General features: G+C 35.1%; 1 protein-coding gene and 1 long non-coding RNA gene across 2 annotated transcripts; one reads left to right on the top strand and one right to left on the bottom strand.

Annotated features, from left to right (window-relative positions):
• Positions 1–6188: 6188 nt before the first annotated feature.
• LOC105326821 (alpha-galactosidase A) lies at positions 6189–13451 on the bottom strand. Its single transcript, XM_011426996.4, has 8 exons — positions 13256–13451; positions 12982–13139; positions 12712–12886; positions 10773–10947; positions 8561–8655; positions 7790–7951; positions 6672–6869; positions 6189–6539 (listed from the first exon to the last, which is right to left on the bottom strand). The coding sequence occupies exons 2-8, from the start codon at positions 13137–13139 to the stop codon at positions 6282–6284; spliced, it is 1221 nt and encodes a 406-aa protein (XP_011425298.1). The 5' UTR covers positions 13256–13451; the 3' UTR covers positions 6189–6281.
• A 96-nt stretch (positions 13452–13547) lies between these two features.
• LOC136271328 (uncharacterized) lies at positions 13548–17182 on the top strand. Its single transcript, XR_010709249.1, has 3 exons — positions 13548–13685; positions 14018–14149; positions 14782–17182. It is a non-coding gene; the product is annotated as an uncharacterized lncRNA (long non-coding RNA).
• The last annotated feature ends 1870 nt before the right edge of the window (positions 17183–19052 follow it).

A 19052-nucleotide genomic window follows, 5' to 3' on the forward strand; every position in this document is an offset into this window, starting at 1 on the left:
TCCTGGTGCAGTGGTTCTTGAGAAGAAGATTTTTTAAACATTTTCCTATGTATTTCTATGTTAAACTTTGAACCCCGCCTGGGGCCCCAGTTTTGGTCCGAGGGTCACGATTTTTACAATTTAGAATCTTCACTATGTATACAAGCTTTTGTGTAAATATTGGCATTTCTGGTGCAGTGGTTCTTGAGAAGAAGATTTTTTAAACATTTTCCTATGTATTTCTATGTTAAACTTTGAACCCCGCCTGGGGCCCCAGTTTTGGTCCGAGGGTCACGATTTTTACAATTTAGAATCTTCACTATATATACAAGCTTTTGTGTAAATATTGGCATTTCTGGTGCAGTGGTTCTTGAGAAGAAGATTTTTTAAACATTTTCCTATGTATTTCTATGTTAAACTTTGAACCCCGCCTGGGGCCCCAGTTTTGGTCCGAGGGTCACGATTTTTACAATTTAGAATCTTCACTATATATACAAGCTTTTGTGTAAATATTGGCATTTCTGGTGCAGTGGTTCTTGAGAAGAAGATTTTTTAAACATTTTCCTATGTATTTCTATGTTAAACTTTGAACCTCGCCTGGGGCCCCAGTTTTGGTCCGAGGGTCACGATTTTTACAATTTAGAATCTTCACTTTGTATACAAGCTTTTGTGTAAATATTGGCATTCCTGGTGCAGTGGTTCTTGAGAAGAAGATTTTTTAAACATTTTCCTATGTATTTCTATGTTAAACTTTGAACCCCGCCTGGGGCCCCAGTTTTGGTCCGAGGGTCACGATTTTTACAATTTAGAATCTTCACTATGTATACAAGCTTTTGTGTAAATATTGGCATTTCTGGTGCAGTGGTTCTTGAGAAGAAGATTTTTTAAACATTTTCCTATGTATTTCTATATATGTTAAACTTTGAACCCCGCCTGGGGCCCCAGTTTTGGTCCGAGGGTCACGATTTTTACAATTTAGAATCTTCACTATATATACAAGCTTTTGTGTAAATATTGGCATTTCTGGTGAAGTGGTTCTTGAGAAGAAGATTTTTTAAACATTTTCCTATGTATTTCTATGTTAAACTTTGAACCCCGCCTGGGGCCCCAGTTTTGGTCCGAGGGTCACGATTTTTACAATTTAGAATCTTCACTATATATACAAGCTTTTGTGTAAATATTGGCATTTCTGGTGCAGTGGTTCTTGAGAAGAAGATTTTTAAAGACATGCACCCTATACTCACTGTTTCGCAATTATCTCCCTTTTGAAAAGGGCTGTGCCCTTTTTTTTAACAATTTATAATCCCCTTTCCATAAGGATGCTTTGTACCAAATTTGGTTAAATTTGGCCCAGTGGTTTTTGAGAAGAAGTTGAAAATGTGAAAAGTTTACAGACGGACGGACAGACAGACAGACGGACGGACGGACGGACGGACGACGGACAACGGGTGATCAGAAAAGCTCACTTGAACCTTCGGTTCAGGTGAGCTAAAAAATAATACAAAGCATCACCTTACACGTCTGAATATTTTTATTTAATGCTGAAAATTGAAAAATAATATATCAAAAATAGCGCCAAGTCTAAGAAAAGAGTGATATGTTTCTAAGCAAGGGGAGGTAACCTACACAACGGTTGTGTATTCAGAACAATAGCACGCTTTATTTAATAGCAATCAACATACGTTCTCAGACAACTTGCTATAACAGTATGGATTTTTATGAATGGAATCTGACAGGAAACATATACGAAATCCCAGTGAAGGAATTTGACTCATTACGACGTTTCGAAGGATGGAAGTTTCTCTCTCGATTATTTTGAATTCTATAGAAGATAGTGCTTTATTGCAGACGATAGACTCTCTTCTACAGTAACTGTATTTCAAACGACAATGGTTAGTCAACAAAGTCCGACAACTCTACAGTTAACACATATAAAAAAGAATAAAAACGAACGAGTTTTGTAAATCCAAAAAAAATCTATCGCGTCTTCATGATAAACTATATTCCTTATTTGGAATTTGAATTTGAATAAAAGTCTTTTTAGATATATGATATAAACAACATCACACTGTTGTTTTGATCTCGGCCCTGGTATCAGCCCTCGGATGGTATCGCCCGCGCCCTTCGGGCTTGGGCCGATACCAACCGCTCGGGCTGATGCCAGGGCCGAGATCAAAACAACAGTGTGATATTCTATATTTATTCCAATTTAGTAGTATAAGCTGATAGACATTCTGATATTCTATCATTTCATTGAAGAATAGAATCTTCAAATTTTAAACAAATGTCTACGGAACTACAAAGAGCTACACTTATTTTTATCATCCTTTACGTTGAGGAAAAATGTAGTGACCTTGACCTGACCTTTATGCGAAAACAAAAAAGTCAAATTTGATTTAACTGATAGAATCATTTGATAATATGATCTGTTTGACTGTGTCAAAATTTCATAAATATCTTGTTATAAGAAGTATGTTTGATAACGAGAAGACTCCTTCCTAAACATCGCTACCCTCTCCTCCGTAAAAGACTTAAGCAAAAAATAACAAACCTTCACATGAACTGAACAAATTTTTAATGAAAAGCTTATGCTTCATGTTCATGTTCAAGTTAAGTCGATTTCAAAAAATCAAGATATTGAGTTCCAAATTTATTTTAGATACATGTACATGTATATGTACATTTATGATGATAAAATCTGCTTTTACAAAAGTGAAACAAAAGAAACGTATAGTAATATTACCCTCTTTATGATATCATCATGAGTGGGCTATCTACCTAACATAATATTAGTTATCAGGTTTGTAGGTTTGTTACTGACTGACTACAAATATTAAGTAATCACTGATTATATATATATATATATATATATATATATATATATATATATATATATATATATATATATATATATATATATATATATATATATATATATATATATATATGCGGTGGCCGCTCACTGCTAGGAGAATGGGTTCCAGAGGTCGTGAGTTCAAGCCTCGGTCGGGGCGGATGGTGGAGCTCCAACAAAAGTGAATTTCTCTGTGCTTTATATATATCTTTATCATTCACTATGGGCAGGTATATGTCAATTTGAGAGTTATTGCAATGTTTGTGCTTGTTCTATATGTTTGTATCTATGCAATGTGTATCGTTCCGGTCCTCTCAGATTGTCGTTTAACTGTATTCCACCTGTATCTCAAGCGACTGTGTAGTGCGCGGCCAGCGCGCTAGGTTCCGTTCGTTATCGAAAGCAAGATTTTTGTCTTGCATAGATAGCCGAGTGGGGAGCGCGGTGGCCGCTCACTGCTAGGAGAATGGGTTCCAGAGGTCGTGAGTTCAAGCCTCGGTCGGGGCGGATGGTGGAGCTCCAACAAAAGTGAATTTCTCTGTGCTTTATATATATCTTTATCATTCACTATGGGCAGGTATATGTCAATTTGAGAGTTATTGCAATGTTTGTGCTTGTTCTATATGTTTGTATCTATGCAATGTGTATCGTTCCGATCCTCTCAGATTGTCGTTTAACTGTATTCCACCTGTATCTCAAGCGACTGTGTAGTGCGCGGCCAGCGCGCTAGGTTCCGTTCGTTATCGAAAGCAAGATTTTTGTCTTGCCTAGATAGCCGAGTGGGGAGCGCGGTGGCCGCTCACTGCTAGGAGAATGGGTTCCAGAGGTCGGGGCGGATGGTGGAGCTCCAACAAAAGTGAATTTCTCTGTGCTTTATATATATCTTTATCATTCACTATGGGCAGGTATATGTCAATTTGAGAGTTATTGCAATGTTTGTGCTTGTTCTATATGTTTGTATCTATGCAATGTGTATCGTTCCGATCCTCTCAGATTGTCGTTTAACTGTATTCCACCTGTATCTCAAGCGACTGTGTAGTGCGCGGCCAGCGCGCTAGGTTCCGTTCGTTATCGAAAGCAAGATTTTTGTCTTGCCTAGATAGCCGAGTGGGGAGCGCGGTGGCCGCTCACTGCTAGGAGAATGGGTTCCAGAGGTCGTGAGTTCAAGCCTCGGTCGGGGCGGATGGTGGAGCTCCAACAAAAGTGAATTTCTCTGTGCTTTATATATATCTTTATCATTCACTATGGGCAGGTATATGTCAATTTGAGAGTTATTGCAATGTTTGTGCTTGTTCTATATGTTTGTATCTATGCAATGTGTATCGTTCCGATCCTCTCAGATTGTCGTTTAACTGTATTCCACCTGTATCTCAAGCGACTGTGTAGTGCGCGGCCAGCGCGCTAGGTTCCGTTCGTTATCGAAAGCAAGATTTTTGTCTTGCCTAGATAGCCGAGTGGGGAGCGCGGTGGCCGCTCACTGCTAGGAGAATGGGTTCCAGAGGTCGTGAGTTCAAGCCTCGGTCGGGGCGGATGGTGGAGCTCCAACAAAAGTGAATTTCTCTGTGCTTTATATATATATATATATATATATATATATATATATAATCAGTTAATTTTGTTAACAGATATAAAAGGTGACTTATCGGTCCAATAGGCCCGGTGTTTCCTTTTATTATGTCCTTGACCTTGACACAGTTGCACGTAATTTGCACATGTCACTTTAATAGATAAATTACTTATTTACTTATATCGGGCTGATCAATCTCATGTACAGCGAGGCGAAGCCGAGCCATATATCAGATTGATCTACCCGATATATTTCCGTAGCCATTTAGTAACAAATCTAATTAGTGTTATGTATTCCTGAGGACTATCAAGTGAAATATTTCACGAGAGGCAATGATCTTCAAATTTCCTTGTAAAAGTGGCCTTACGTCTCGTCCAATATATCAATCGAACTCTTCAACATTATCATTCTTACCTGACCCCCCCCCCCCCAACTCACACACACAAAGCACAAACACACACATGCGCGCGCGAACGCACAAACACCCAGGTGTTACATGAAAGAAATCAGCTGCTGATTAACATTTTAAAATTTTAGTGACTTTCTTTGAGACGAATAAAAGATTTAGCAAGGAATATAAGTAACGGGGTTGGATGGCATACAATCTAAAGTCTGGATGTTTTTTAATACATATATTTTGGTAATGATATTTTTAAGTATGCATTGTTAAACGTGTATCCTGACTACATGAGAGAACATGTTTGACAGACAGTCATACTATTTGTACTGTTTGCTCTCCAAACATTCTAAAATATTACAGTTAGATGTATTATTGTTTTATGGCTAAAGTTGACATTAATGTGGGTTATACGTTTTCAGTAAATTCTATGTAGGATGAGATTGGAGCTCAATAGTAATTTTTTAGAGATGGCAATTTTTAACCCGTTAACCGATTAATTGATTGGAACAACGATAACCAGTTTCAAAATCAGCAATCAGTTAGTCGTATAAAATTAAAAAAAAATAAACTATATTTCAAGAACGCAATTTCAAAATAAATTCTACTTTTTTTGTCTTTCGAGACCTTTAAGTGATCAAGTTTAATCGGTAAAGGTTAAGATCCCAGGGCTGAGCTCTTCGAAGAAAATTAGACAGTATGTGTTAATTATAATGATTGTTAAAACAACATGTCACTTAGTCAACTTTGTCTGTGCAGCTTTTCATAAATCATTACCAAATGTTACCAATATCACTGCTGAGTACCAGTATCATTATTGTATCTACGTATTTAATGCGTTTATTTTTTTTTCTTTAATTCACGACATCAATTTTTTATTTTTTTTTATTTTTATTTATTACGAAAAATACAACAATTATTGTAAAGCGAACACATACATATTACTACTGTCTGAATGGAAAATTATTTCAAACGGAGATCTATAACTTGTAATTGACAAACTTTGTTTTCAGAACTCAAACTAACTGTCTGCGAAATTTGGCAATTGAAACTATTTCATGACTGCTTGCTTGTTGTTTCAATTTTCTCTTTGAATAATTATCATGTAATATAATTTTAATATTATATTTAAATTTAAACATAAACAGAATACTCAAATTGCTCTTTGTCATTTATAACAATTATTGAAAAAGAAATTAAAACATGCCAACAATCTGCGTGCTTTGATACGAGTAACCGGTTAATCGGTCGGAACGAATGCGATTAATCGATTGGCAATTCTGTTATCGATTGCCATCCATAATAATTTTGCATGCATATTTTTAACAGGCTCCGTATGATAATTGTATATAGTAAATCATATGATACACAAATAAAAATAATCAACAATATTTGTGTTTGGTAGAATAAATTTATATTATGTACATGTATTTCATAATTTGATCAGTTCTGTAATGATGGCAAAATTATTTGTCGTATTGTATTTAAAGATGCATTTCTTTGGCAATGTAAAGATTAATACCATGTGGATTTACTTTAATTTTAAGTGGTCTTTGCCTTGTTACAAGAATATTAGTTTTCATGTCAAAAGCCTCTGTAAAGTTGTACGTTGATGATGTCAATTTCAGATCAACCAAAGAAAAACTCAAGAACCTTGGCATTCCATCTGAATTCTCGTTAAGAAATGCTACTGCTGTTCTATTAAACGAAAGATCCCGGCTCCAAATTTGGATTCCATTTTGCTAGGTAAAAATTTTAATTAAAAATAAAAATAATGTTTTAAGAATATTTATGTACATTTATATTCCACAGAAATAAATATATGAAAAAATTCAAATACCGTACACATTTAAATAGTACACAGATCTATTTACCTTCTGCAATAAAATTCCCTGAATTCCTAGTTTGTCCTGATTAATGGCTATAAGGTTTCTATTCAGTAGAAGAGCTTTTGAACTACTACGTATGTGCCTCAAATCATTTGACATAATAAGAGGTGCTGCCAAGATGGCCCACATTGCCATCTGCACCCGTTCTTCTTCATAGCTTAATCCAAAATTCCCCAGAATAATCTAAAAGCAATGCATACAAATTTAAGAAATAAGGAATCATTGTTTGAGAATTATGAGGCGATCAAATAAGGTCGGGGCTGATCAAATCTAATTAAGCCATATATATTTTTAGATAGATAGATTTAATCACGCTCGATTGTATTGATCAACTCATACTATGCAAATAGTGATTCCTTATAACTTATATACTTTTTTTCCTTTTATTGTACGATTAAATATGAAAATAGTTGATGAAATGTATTGGACCAAATATTACAAAATCTATCGGTAGAGTCATCACAGACAAAAACACTGGAAAATGTAAAATAAATATATATACCATATTTACATCAATTAAGAACATTGTACATTTGTACATGTATTTCTGAAGTAAATCAATTGTTAGTAAGCATTAATTGGAGTGGCATGTATATTAAATGTACATGTTCATACATAGATTATAATTCGGTTTTTTTGTTATAACTGAGAAATCGAACCTTTTTGTCACTGATTAATATAAATACCATTAACCAACCATTACAAACACTACTTTAAACTTTTAATCTGAATTTCACAGTTCAGGCGAAATAGGAACGACTTATTCTATTGTTCCTACGTACATGTAATTATATGTATACCGTACAAAAGACTTAGTATTGTTAATCAAAATACACAAGACTATTACTTTTTCAGCACTTGTGAATGTTGCATGAAAATATCAACATAAACATTCAAAATAATACATTTTCAAATCTGGTACACTATTTTGCAATTGATATTGTAAACTAAGCATTATTTAAAGAAACGTTTGTAATCAATATGTATATTATTAATGGCATATCTGCAATTAAGATAATAATAAACAACGTTTTTATTAAGAAAATAAAAAATAACTTTCGACGCATGAGTGATACATAAAGACGAAAGTTAAATATACTTACCATGTCCGGGTCATTCCATCCGCCTGGGCCTGCATATTTTGTAAATATTTTGGAATTACTTCCCCAAAAATTGACAATGTCAAGAACACTAGACCACGAATCTTGAACGTCGTAATAATTTCTCCACAAATTACAAGTCTTCCTCACCTTTGCAAAATCGACCTGTTACAAACATTGCAAAAACCAATATAGGTCTTCCAACTAATTTTACACGCATTCTGAGAAAAGTGCAAAAATATGAACATTGAAGTACGGAGAATTGTCGTTTTTTTTATTTGAAGATATAGTCGAAAAAGCATTTTTTAATTTTGAGTCGTTTTTAGGACATATAACTTCCTCATAAATCAAGGGTCACATTGTCTGGAATAACAGAATTTTTATAAGTTTGTTTTCAATTGTTATTCTGTCCTTTACAAAAAATTAATTATCATGTACAAAATATGATTCTCAATGTTGAAAGTTTATGTAAAGGACAATTTAAGAATAAGAAGATCTTACCCATGGCAAACATCTTTTGACAAACAAATTGAATTAAATATCCTGAAAACATCATGATTAAACACGTTACAGCGTATTTTTAGTTCTGTGCATTTTTAGTTTATAGTCAAGAGTTCTACAGCTGAATAGTTAGTGCACCTAGGTCAACAATTGTTATGATGAATACAGGTAGTTAGACGTATTAAGGTTAGACTATCGATTTTTTCATATTGTAAGTTTTGTTTTTACACCCAAACAGTAAATTCAAAATTTACAACATGACAATTCACTCACCTGAAGTCCAGAAACTATTTTGTAAAATGGCCATTCACAGGAGTAAAATATTGATCTTCCTGTTTTATTCAAAAAGAATCCCATTGCTTCATACCCTACGATATAGAAAGACAAAAAAGTATTTATTTTCTTACATCAACGATAACAAACTGGATTAAATATATTTGTGAAGATAAGTGACATCCCGTTTACGTCAACATCGTAATATTATATTCTAAAAAGTTTACATCTACTGGCTATTTCTTCCTCATATTTTTTAAGAATCATACAGCTACTAATAAAGCAAATCACGATTCATGCATAACCATACAGATATACAGACATACAGACGGGCAAACTGGCAGGCAGTCAGACAGACTGTCAATAAAATGATTTCTTCTGGCTACTAAGGTAGCACTCATTACAGAAAAATAGAATAAATTCCTTGATATCGATTGGGATATACGATGACAGCTGTTACGTATAATCATAGAATGATGCTCCGTATAATACCTGAATACGCTCGAACCTACTTTATGAATTTTGATAGGAAAATTGTTCTGGTTCGATGCATTTTCCCAGATCAAGGGTTTCTGATCCGCTCCACTCTACATTAACCCTTGACCGAAAAGACAATACATATGTGGGTTAACGATTACGCCATCTAGTGAGAGTACTCATTATTGAACTTTTGTTACCGCTTGTTCTGACCAATCAGAGAATGTGTTATAAACAGAAACAATATAGCAATACGGCTGCTCCCATAAACAAAATCAAATTTGTAGAAAATATGGATTCACTCGGATTAAAAACCGATAGCAGTAAGATAAATTTCTACTAGTCAGTCTAAAATTAATTTGACAACGGTTCAACATTGATCAATGCACAATTAACATCATTATTGAAATAACGTTTCTTATTGGATCATGCAAACTTGTATGAAACCAACCAGCGTGGGAGGTTTTTAACCCCGTCATACTCTGCCTATTCGGTCAAGGGTTTATGATGAACCTAGCGGATCAGAAACTCTTGATTTAAGAAGATGGGTTCGATGATACTTTTTAGATAGAACGCCGCTATTTACACAGCTTCAGTTAAAGGGGCATGGTCACGATTTTGGTCAAATTCTATTTTTATGTTTTTATCTTTTACAAGGCTTTAGAAATGTATTTTTAATGATCAAGTAAAATTTGAGAGTCATTCGTAGAGTTATACGCAAGATACAGGGCTCACGATTCTTTGACATGCAAATAAGGCTCATGCCTCGTTTTTGTTTACATAGATTCAATATACCAGTAAAAAATATTTTTCCATCTGATTTGTCTATTTTTTTTAAGCATAGATAAACAGTTCCTTACGTTTAACACACTCAATTTAGGTTTAAAACTGAAAAATTTACTTTAACGTTCAAAATGTAAACAAATGCTTTGTTTACATGGCGAAGAATTGAAAGCTCTTATAACTCAACAAATGACACTCAAATTTCGGTTGCCTATTAAAATGCCTTTCTGAAGCATTGTAAATATTAAAATCGGAAAAATAATTTTGACCAAAATAATGGCCATGCCCCTTTAATGTCTTGTTCCACGAACAAGAACCGCCCGCATTTAAATTTCTTTGTCATACATGTTGTATTTTCATCATCTGCTGCCTTCATTTAAACAAACAAGTATGCAACGGAAAGAGTAACAGTGCTTCTCGCAAGATATGATACAGTTCTCTCACGATACGCTTTTTATGCGGTGCGGGGTCACACACTTTCCCCATATTTCATGCTTAGAAGTGCGTTTCAGGGTTTGTGTGTGTAAGTATCACCGGCGTCGGAAGCAAATTGAAAGTGGGGGGGGGGGGGGCTAGACTAATCCTCAGAAATATTGAGAAAAAAGTAATTCCCAAAATCATGGAAATCCTAATCCGGGAGGGGGGGGGGGGGGCTAGTATGCTTCTGAATCCAACTTCTCAATCTTTCAAGGTAAATTTAGGAACAATAATCTTTCCTGCGAGAAAAAGTGGGGGGGCTGAACCCTCTATCATGCTATGTTTCTAATGGTCAGGTATAACTTTGCAAAAAAAGTGGGGGGGCTAAGCCCCCCCCCCTAGCCCCCCGGTTCCGACGCCTATGAGTATCATAAACACACACGAAGAGTTAGGTTAAAGTTTGACATCGATTAATCCAATAACTTGTAAAATTATAACCTTTAAAAAATCTTCTTCATCCAATATAATATCTTACCAGAAGGAAAATCATAAAGGTTAGAATTGCAGCCATCAAATTTAAGGTAGTCCACACCCCAGTCGGCAAAGGTTTCGGCATCTGTTTGCATATAAAATTCACTTCCAGGGAACCCACCACAAGTCTTTGTGCCAAAATCTTGATAGATACCAAACTTCAAATTCTTGCTATGAACCTAAATTAGACCAAAATGCAAACAAACAAGAAGACAGAAAGCTCGAATACTACGCACATGTTATAATAACGATAATACATGTAATAAGATTATATAAAAGCAATGTAATGGCTGCTGATTTATAGCACCTGCCTGTTTTGAATGATACAAATAAGTTTAAGGCGACTTTGGGGGGAAAAGTATTATTCCAGTTCTGTTGATTTTTAAAAAATCTTCATGTACGATTTGATCACGTATCAACCCGTATATCGGCTTTATTATATACGATATACATCCAAAAATGATGCCTTATTTCTTATACTAGTATTAACATTTGTTGTAAATTATAGAAATTACTATGCTCCATACTTTCTCTTTTGTGTTGACATGAAAGCCGTTTTGCCTAACATGACGTAGCAAAAATTAGTTCAACAATGTTGCAAATATTTTATTAACATTAAAAATAAAATTAACACTTTTTGACAAGACGATACATTCGCTATTAAGATAGAGTGAAATAGTAAAGAAATTTCACTCTTATGTAAAACAAAAGTTTAAAGCTCAGCCGAATATTGCTTTTTCCGTGGAAGTTAAAGTCATATAGCGGTTGGAAATTTGAAAACGAGATATAAAACTGAGTTGCAGAGAAATTTCCAGGGGAAATCCATCGCACACAGATGAAAAAAATTCAAGTCAGAGCATAACGTTTTTTCTCGGACATTTTAGAGATAAGCTATTCATGATTAATTCCATATGGTAAACATGCATTTCAATAGACACAAAATGTCTGCTATGATATTGCCTTTGTAATTTTTATAGGAACTAGTAGAAAAGGTCAAATATGACATTTCACTGTATTTGCTTCTTTGACAAATCGCGAAAAAAGAATTTTTAGTGACGCTTTGCTACGATGTCAAGCCGTAAGCATAATCTTTCAGAAATCCTAAGACATGACCAAATATATTCGTAATTGATGTTGTTTTGTGAAAAAAATAATGAATAAAATTATAGTATATATTTCAAAAAATAAATAAATTATGTTTAAATAGAGCTTATCATTTATGTCGCTAAATATTTGGGTTTTTATAATGATACAAGGGTGTGTTTTACCATGTGCACATAGAAAAAGTAACGACCCAGATAATTCATGTGCTACTTTAACTTCTAAACAAAGGCTGATGTTATGCAGGAAGAATAGCGAATTGACATAGGGTCAATAGAAGTTCAAGAACATGCAACAGGGTCATCGGGTTAAACGACTTGACATAGGGTCATAGAAGTTCAAGAAGCTGACAAAGGGTCATGAGATTAAAAGACTATATATATATATATATATATATATATATATATATATATATATATATATATATATATATGGAATCAGAGTAGTCACTAGTGTAAGGACTAAACACAGGGTCATGAGGTTCAAGAATTTGGGACAGGGTCATGGAGGTCAAGGACTTGACACAGGGTCATTAGAAGTTTACAGATTTGACACATTGATGACCATTTCCGTAGTGAGAAATATCAATTTGTCAACATGTGTATTTTATATTAAAACTTACATAATGTATTAATTTACTTAAAGAGGATCCAAAATAACCAACAACATATATATTTTGTTCTCATGAACACTCGCATCAAGCGAATTTACAAAAACAGCTAAGGAGCACAATATTCATATTGAGAATCAATAATTGGAAGAAAATGTATGCACTCCGGTACAGCTGAATTAAAAAGAAAATCGATGTAACTAAATATTTAAATGACTGTAATCTGTCTTACATAAGCCGATAAATTCTTAATTCCAGATGGAAATCTGTTTGGATCAGGAACCAGTCGTCCATTTGTATCACGCTCTGGTCCTAGCCAACAGTCATCAATAATCACATATTCATATCCAGCATCTCTGTAACCATTTGCTGCCATAATGTCCGCCATAGCTTTTATCAAATGTTCACTTTAATAAAATTTTTGATGAAGTTGTACATGTAGTCATGATCATCTATATTTCTCAATAACGTACAAATCAAATTGATGGCATTCATTATTAACCTTATGCAGTTATCCGGATCTCTGTCACAATCCATATTGCATCGGAATCGTTCCCAGGTAAGCCAGCCCATGGGCGGGGTCAAGCCTAGTCCATTATCAAGCCCATGTAACCCCCTCACCGCCAAAATAGCAACAACGACCAGTATCCAGCAAGTCATCTGACAAAACATACTTTTTATGTAACTTGCATACATGATGAAATAATATCAATCAAGTTACTCTAATAACGACATTCGCTTGTGAAAATGTTATAAGTGAATAATGACAAACCTACCTTGATCAGAAAAAAGGAGTTTATGTGCACATAGCTATTATATCGTTAAATGAGCTCTTCTATGAAGACAAAGAAATCAATCATCCAACAGCTGACTTCTGCTGTAAACAACTACACTGTACCACTAAGAAACCCAAGGACAGACCGGTGTCAATATCCCGTGACATGTGCTTGAATTCAATCTATTCGCCTTACGATCATTATACTTCCTGCTGTGATTAATAAGCATCTGACTCTCCTATGGGCGACGGAAAGGGTAAAAAAAAGACGATAATGCAAAACGAACAATTCAGCAAATTTCATATTATTCCTCAAACGCATAAAGAAAAAAAGTGTGGAAACTAAAGTGGGACAGACAGACGGACGGACGGACAGACGGACGCAGAGGAAACCTCCGGTGAAAACCGGTAGGGGACTAATAAAAGGAATGGTACAAGTAATGCACGATATTATTACTATCTACATACTTTCCTCGTTTATTCAATACACACCAAACCCGATAACGAACCCGAACATTAAAAAATTGGAATATAAAAAATTAATTTTCTCCAAAATATGTGAACCAGACGCTACAAAAGTGTAAACTTGATCTGTAGTTTGATATTTTGAAGCTGTTCAGCAAATTTCATATTATTCCTCAAACGCATTAAGAAAAAAGTGTGGAAAACTGAAGTGGGACAGACAGACGGACGGACAGATTGTAATAAGTAGGCAAATTGTCATTCTATCATGTGTAATTTTTGTGTTTCTGTAAATTCATAGAGAATATAAGCCAAACTATCAAGAGACCAGTACATCCATACATCAAGATGCAAGTGTCTCCAACACAGACAGCTTATTATTGATGGCACCAATGAATGTCAACAAGTTTTAAATGCTGAAGTGCTGAAGGAGGTAATTTAATGTCATTTCTTTTGCATAAAAGAAACAGCATAATATTTGTAAAAGAGAGACAGCTTGAGTAACATAATGTTATGAATGGGATATCTGGTGAAATTCTCTATAAACATATCTTTTGTTGTATAGACTACAAAGTTACACCAGGGTGCACCAGTTACAAGTAAATAACCTTATTAATCATTACTTTTATCAAGTGAGACTTTGCAATTTTGTTCTATGAGTATTTTAGAATGCGGTGCATCTGAGATGCAGTTACGAGAATTGCTCTATATTTAAACCATTCAGGATTCTGGGACTGCATGGTTCATTGTAGATTTTTCTAACTCCTGAGGTCTGGGGATGATAAGATCTTGTGTCAGCAAATAGTTGTATCATGAGAGTAATTTTACCTTTGATGCTGTGTTTCCACAGTACATCAATATCCCTTTGTTCAATTGTAGACCACATGTTTTTGACTGAAATCAAAAAGAAACTATAAAATTTAAAAACAATGAGATACATAAGTAGTTTTATGTGTAATGTACCATATACATATACAAGCTAAACAATATTATTAAGTTTAAATTTCAATTCCTAAATTTTGTGTACCACAAATGGGGTTAAAATCGATGGATTTTTTCTTGAAGGTTCATTAGGTTTAAGTGCATTAACTACAAGATAAGCGTAATTTAACATTGGAAACCCTTCATCAACAAAGAGTTTTGAACCACCACTGGTAGCTGCAGTTATCGGCAACATCATAACCCTCCAAAGATCCAGAACCTGATTTAGCAGTCCAGAAAATTCTTCAACAAGAGAAAAAAGTTTCAGGATTATTTCTTCATTATACTAATCTAGAGCATTCTACATTTGTTACATTGTTAGAGTTTCTGACATCTCAACAGTTGCCAGAATTTACAAAGAAGAGGAAAGAAGTTAAGAAGATGAACCTGGAAACACAGCTCTTGGTAACACAAATGCGGCTCAGACATAACTTTAGTTTAAAAGATTTAGCTGCACGTTTTTGTATTTCTACCCAATCTGTCATGCAGTGAGATATTTAATGCATGGATTGATCACATGTATATGATGGTGCAATACCGATATGGCCTCATCCTACATCAACTTATGGTTGCTGGCTACATTCATCAGGGTGACTGTATCATGGCAGATAAAGGGTTTACCATATCATGAGAATTGGAAGTTACATTAAACTTGCCATCCTTTGTGAAAAGTGGAACACAAATGTGTCAATCGGATGCTGACATCACTCAAAAAATTGCAGCTCATCGCATGCATGTGGAACGTGCAGTTCGTAAAATAAGAACTTTTTAAATGATTTCACATTGTATTCCGACCAGTATATTTGGATCGATCAACAAAGTATGGACAGTGTGTGCCTTGCTTACTCTTTTCCAAGGTCCAGTTTTAAAAAAGAAGTAATTAATTTACAAAATTTTTAATTTTCTGTTGTACAGTGTAACACATCTGATAGCTTAATGTTGATCCAAGTGTAACGTGCAAGGGGGTCACTGCCTGTGTTCCCCCGCGGGCCCGTATCCGAGATAGAATCGGATAGCCCTTATTGCTGCCAAAATTTACAAGTGCAGACTTTAATCACCGCTCCTGCACATATATAGGGACTCAACGTTACGCAGGCAGGGGTGACCGCACACCTACGCAACTCAACAGGTACCAACGTTAATGCAAGCAGGGATGACCGCACACTTGCGCCGATTGCACCCAAACGCAAGCAGGGAGTGCCGCCCTCTTAAGCTTGAAAGGCCAGAACACCAGCAGGGATGACCACACACTAGTGCTCGCCGCAACCACCCACCATTACAAGCACTTGTATTGATGCGATACAGAGCAGGGATGACCGCACACTCTGTATCGTAGGTTAGAACCCACGAAAACCAGATAGAGCAGGGACATCCACACACTCGATCTAGCCGTACCTGTTTAAGTTTAACCCCTAAAAGTCCCTTTCCGAAACAAAATAGACTCTGTCTCTATATATGTGCCGGCCTAAAACAATTTGAAGTATCTTAAAACGCGAAATCAAAAATAAACAAACTTACCCAACCTAATCCAAAACTACATATGCACAACACCTTAGTTACATTAAATATTTATTATTGTATAAAAATAATTAGCAAACTCATTGGTCATTATTGGGAACATTAATTGAATTATCAAAAATCAATAAATCAAAGGGGAATAGCTCTAACCAAAAATACATTAATATAATAATAAGCTGTCCGCTTCACAAGCTTTACATCACCAAAGTAGCTGCTTATTTTGGAGACTTGTGATGTAACTAGTCGTGATATTGGTGATCCTTTCACTGATTTCAGCAAGTTGAGTGACTCATCGGTTAACTCTGGAACTCTGGGATTTTTAAGCAATAAAACTGATGAAAGAAGATGTATTTCCAAAGTATTGCTGATTTTGATATTAAAGAATCTTAGTTTTTTTTTTGATGATTGATTTTCACTTGTAACATTACATGTGTAAGTGTGTTTTGTACCTTGACTTCATTTCTTTTGGCAGTATAGGAACTTTTTTGTGGATCTCTTTGGATTTTACAACTGTAATTTGATTTACAGAAGTAGGTTTGATCTTGTTTCCTCTTGGGATGTTCCACTGTTGAGGAATGCTTGACTGTACATGCTTGCTCGGCAGGAACTTCTTTTAGTCCAAGCAATTTAAACTGCTGGATACATTAACCAGGCCAACAATGTGGGAACATGTGCCAGAGACCCTGTAAGTATCATGTTAGAATGTCATAGTCATTCATTACTGGTATATGTTATTAACTCTCCCAAACGAAGTTTGGAGACTTATTGTTTTTGTACGGTGTTTCTTCTTCTTCTTCTTCTTCTTCTGCTCTGAACTTGTCCGTCGCGTTTCTCAGAGATGGCGAAACAGAATTATACAAAACTCTAGGATACGATAGGCCTGCATATGTAGGTGTGCAATATGGTTTGATTTTTTTCATTTGGGGTTGGCAAACCACTTTTCTGGGGGGGGGGGGGTCAAAAGGTCGTGGGGTCTAACATTGAACCTTATGGGAAAAATTGTAGACTCTATTGTAATTGGTTATAACTTGAAAATGGACAAAGGTAATAATATAGGGTTTTCAGAATCATATATTGACTGTTACACACAGGTCGAAAAACAATCTTTTAGCAAGTCCTTAAAGGTGGCTTAAAGGATATACAATCTTTAAGCCACTTTTAAGTCATCTTTAAGGTGAGCTTATAGGTCCTGAAGGTCCAAACTTCTTTAAGTCACCTTTAAGTCATCTTTAAGCCACCTTTAAGCATCTTTAAGTGGCATTTACGCTCCCTTTATGTTGTCTTTACACCATCTTTAAGTTCCCTTTAAGTCAAGTTTGATCAAGCTGAACAGATTCATCTTGAAAACATATATTTAATGCAAAAGCTATTTTTTAGGGATGAGAGGGGGTGATCCGAGTGATGATATAATTTCCAAGGAAGGGGGGGGGGGTGTTCCAGGCGGTCTTCATTGTCGCTCCATTAAACACAGCTCGCTATCATCACACAGCTTCAATGGACACAGATTGCCGTTATAAAATTCTTTATCATTTTTTGGGGGGGAGGGGGGGGGTGTCAAAATTATTGTAGGGCTGAGCGCAGTCTCTGTATCTAAATCTGTGCATGAAACTGTATTGAAGTATGTTTGTTTCCTATTACATGTATAAATTAGAACCATTTTAACAAGAGCTTGGACTTTGGATGCTTATGTCAAACATCACTATCACGTAGGCCTGTCTATTTCCTTGCTGGCCACTCAGCCATGGCTCTTTGAAATCAGCAAGATTTGGCTGGCTTTTGAGCGAAGACTATGCAATCGATGTATATTTTGCTTGAAACCAGCGTCATTTTAACTTGTTTTGACGCAAGAAATAGATAGTTACATTCTACTAAAAGTCCAAGGCCTTGTTAAAATGGTTCTAATCGGTGAAATCTCTCTCTCTCTCTCTCTCTCTCTCTCTCTCTCTCTCTCTCTCTTAGTTCATCCGGTTATTAATCAAAATAAAAAAAATGAACCGATGCATGATTTATATTAATTCAATAATCGGTTGAATTTTTTTTTTTCAATTTTAATATTTGTAAGTCTAATTCTAGATCTGCTAGATACATGTTAAAGATGAAAAGACTCAACTTCCTTTGTTATATCGGGCAGGATATTACTGCTTTGTTTGTCTAGACATAGTTTTGTTCGTTTGTGTATATCTAAATAGAGTCTATTGTTTGTCTAACTTAAGAAAACCCCTGGAACTGACACAGAATATACAAGATATACACAACAGGTGTGTCGTGTGCCCAGGTGCACGTCAGGGTTTCTAAAGGCGTTGAAATCTCAGTATGTACGTGTATACAAAATGTCTAGTGAATGAATTTATTTACATTTGTACTTCATTTTCAAAGTAATATTCCCTAACTCTGGGTTTTAAAAATCTTACGTCTACAAATTAAAGATACATGTATGTAAGAGTAAAATCTAGAGGCTAATTAGTGTACCGGTAATCATAAATGGGAGGTTAATTATTTAAATATATGTATTAACTTAGGGTAAATATGTCACATACCCGGCCTGGTACATCATACAATTTTCTGTACAAGTATATGTATACATCATTAATTTTACAATTGGCACATGCAGTAAATACGTCACCGGTAATTAGAAATGTTGTTTGTTATAGAATTGATAGTTTAAAAATCATGTATACAATTAAATAATTAAACATATATCATTTCATTTGTTATTCTAGATCTGTTGTAAATGTATAATAATCAATATTATTAAAATTATACATACTGGAACGGCGCCGTGATCATGAAAACCGGGAAATTGCGTAGAACTAATACCCGAATAATTTCAATGCATT

This window comes from Magallana gigas, chromosome 9 (genome assembly GCF_963853765.1).
Source record: "Magallana gigas chromosome 9, xbMagGiga1.1, whole genome shotgun sequence".
Taxonomy (NCBI): domain Eukaryota; kingdom Metazoa; phylum Mollusca; class Bivalvia; order Ostreida; family Ostreidae; genus Magallana; species Magallana gigas.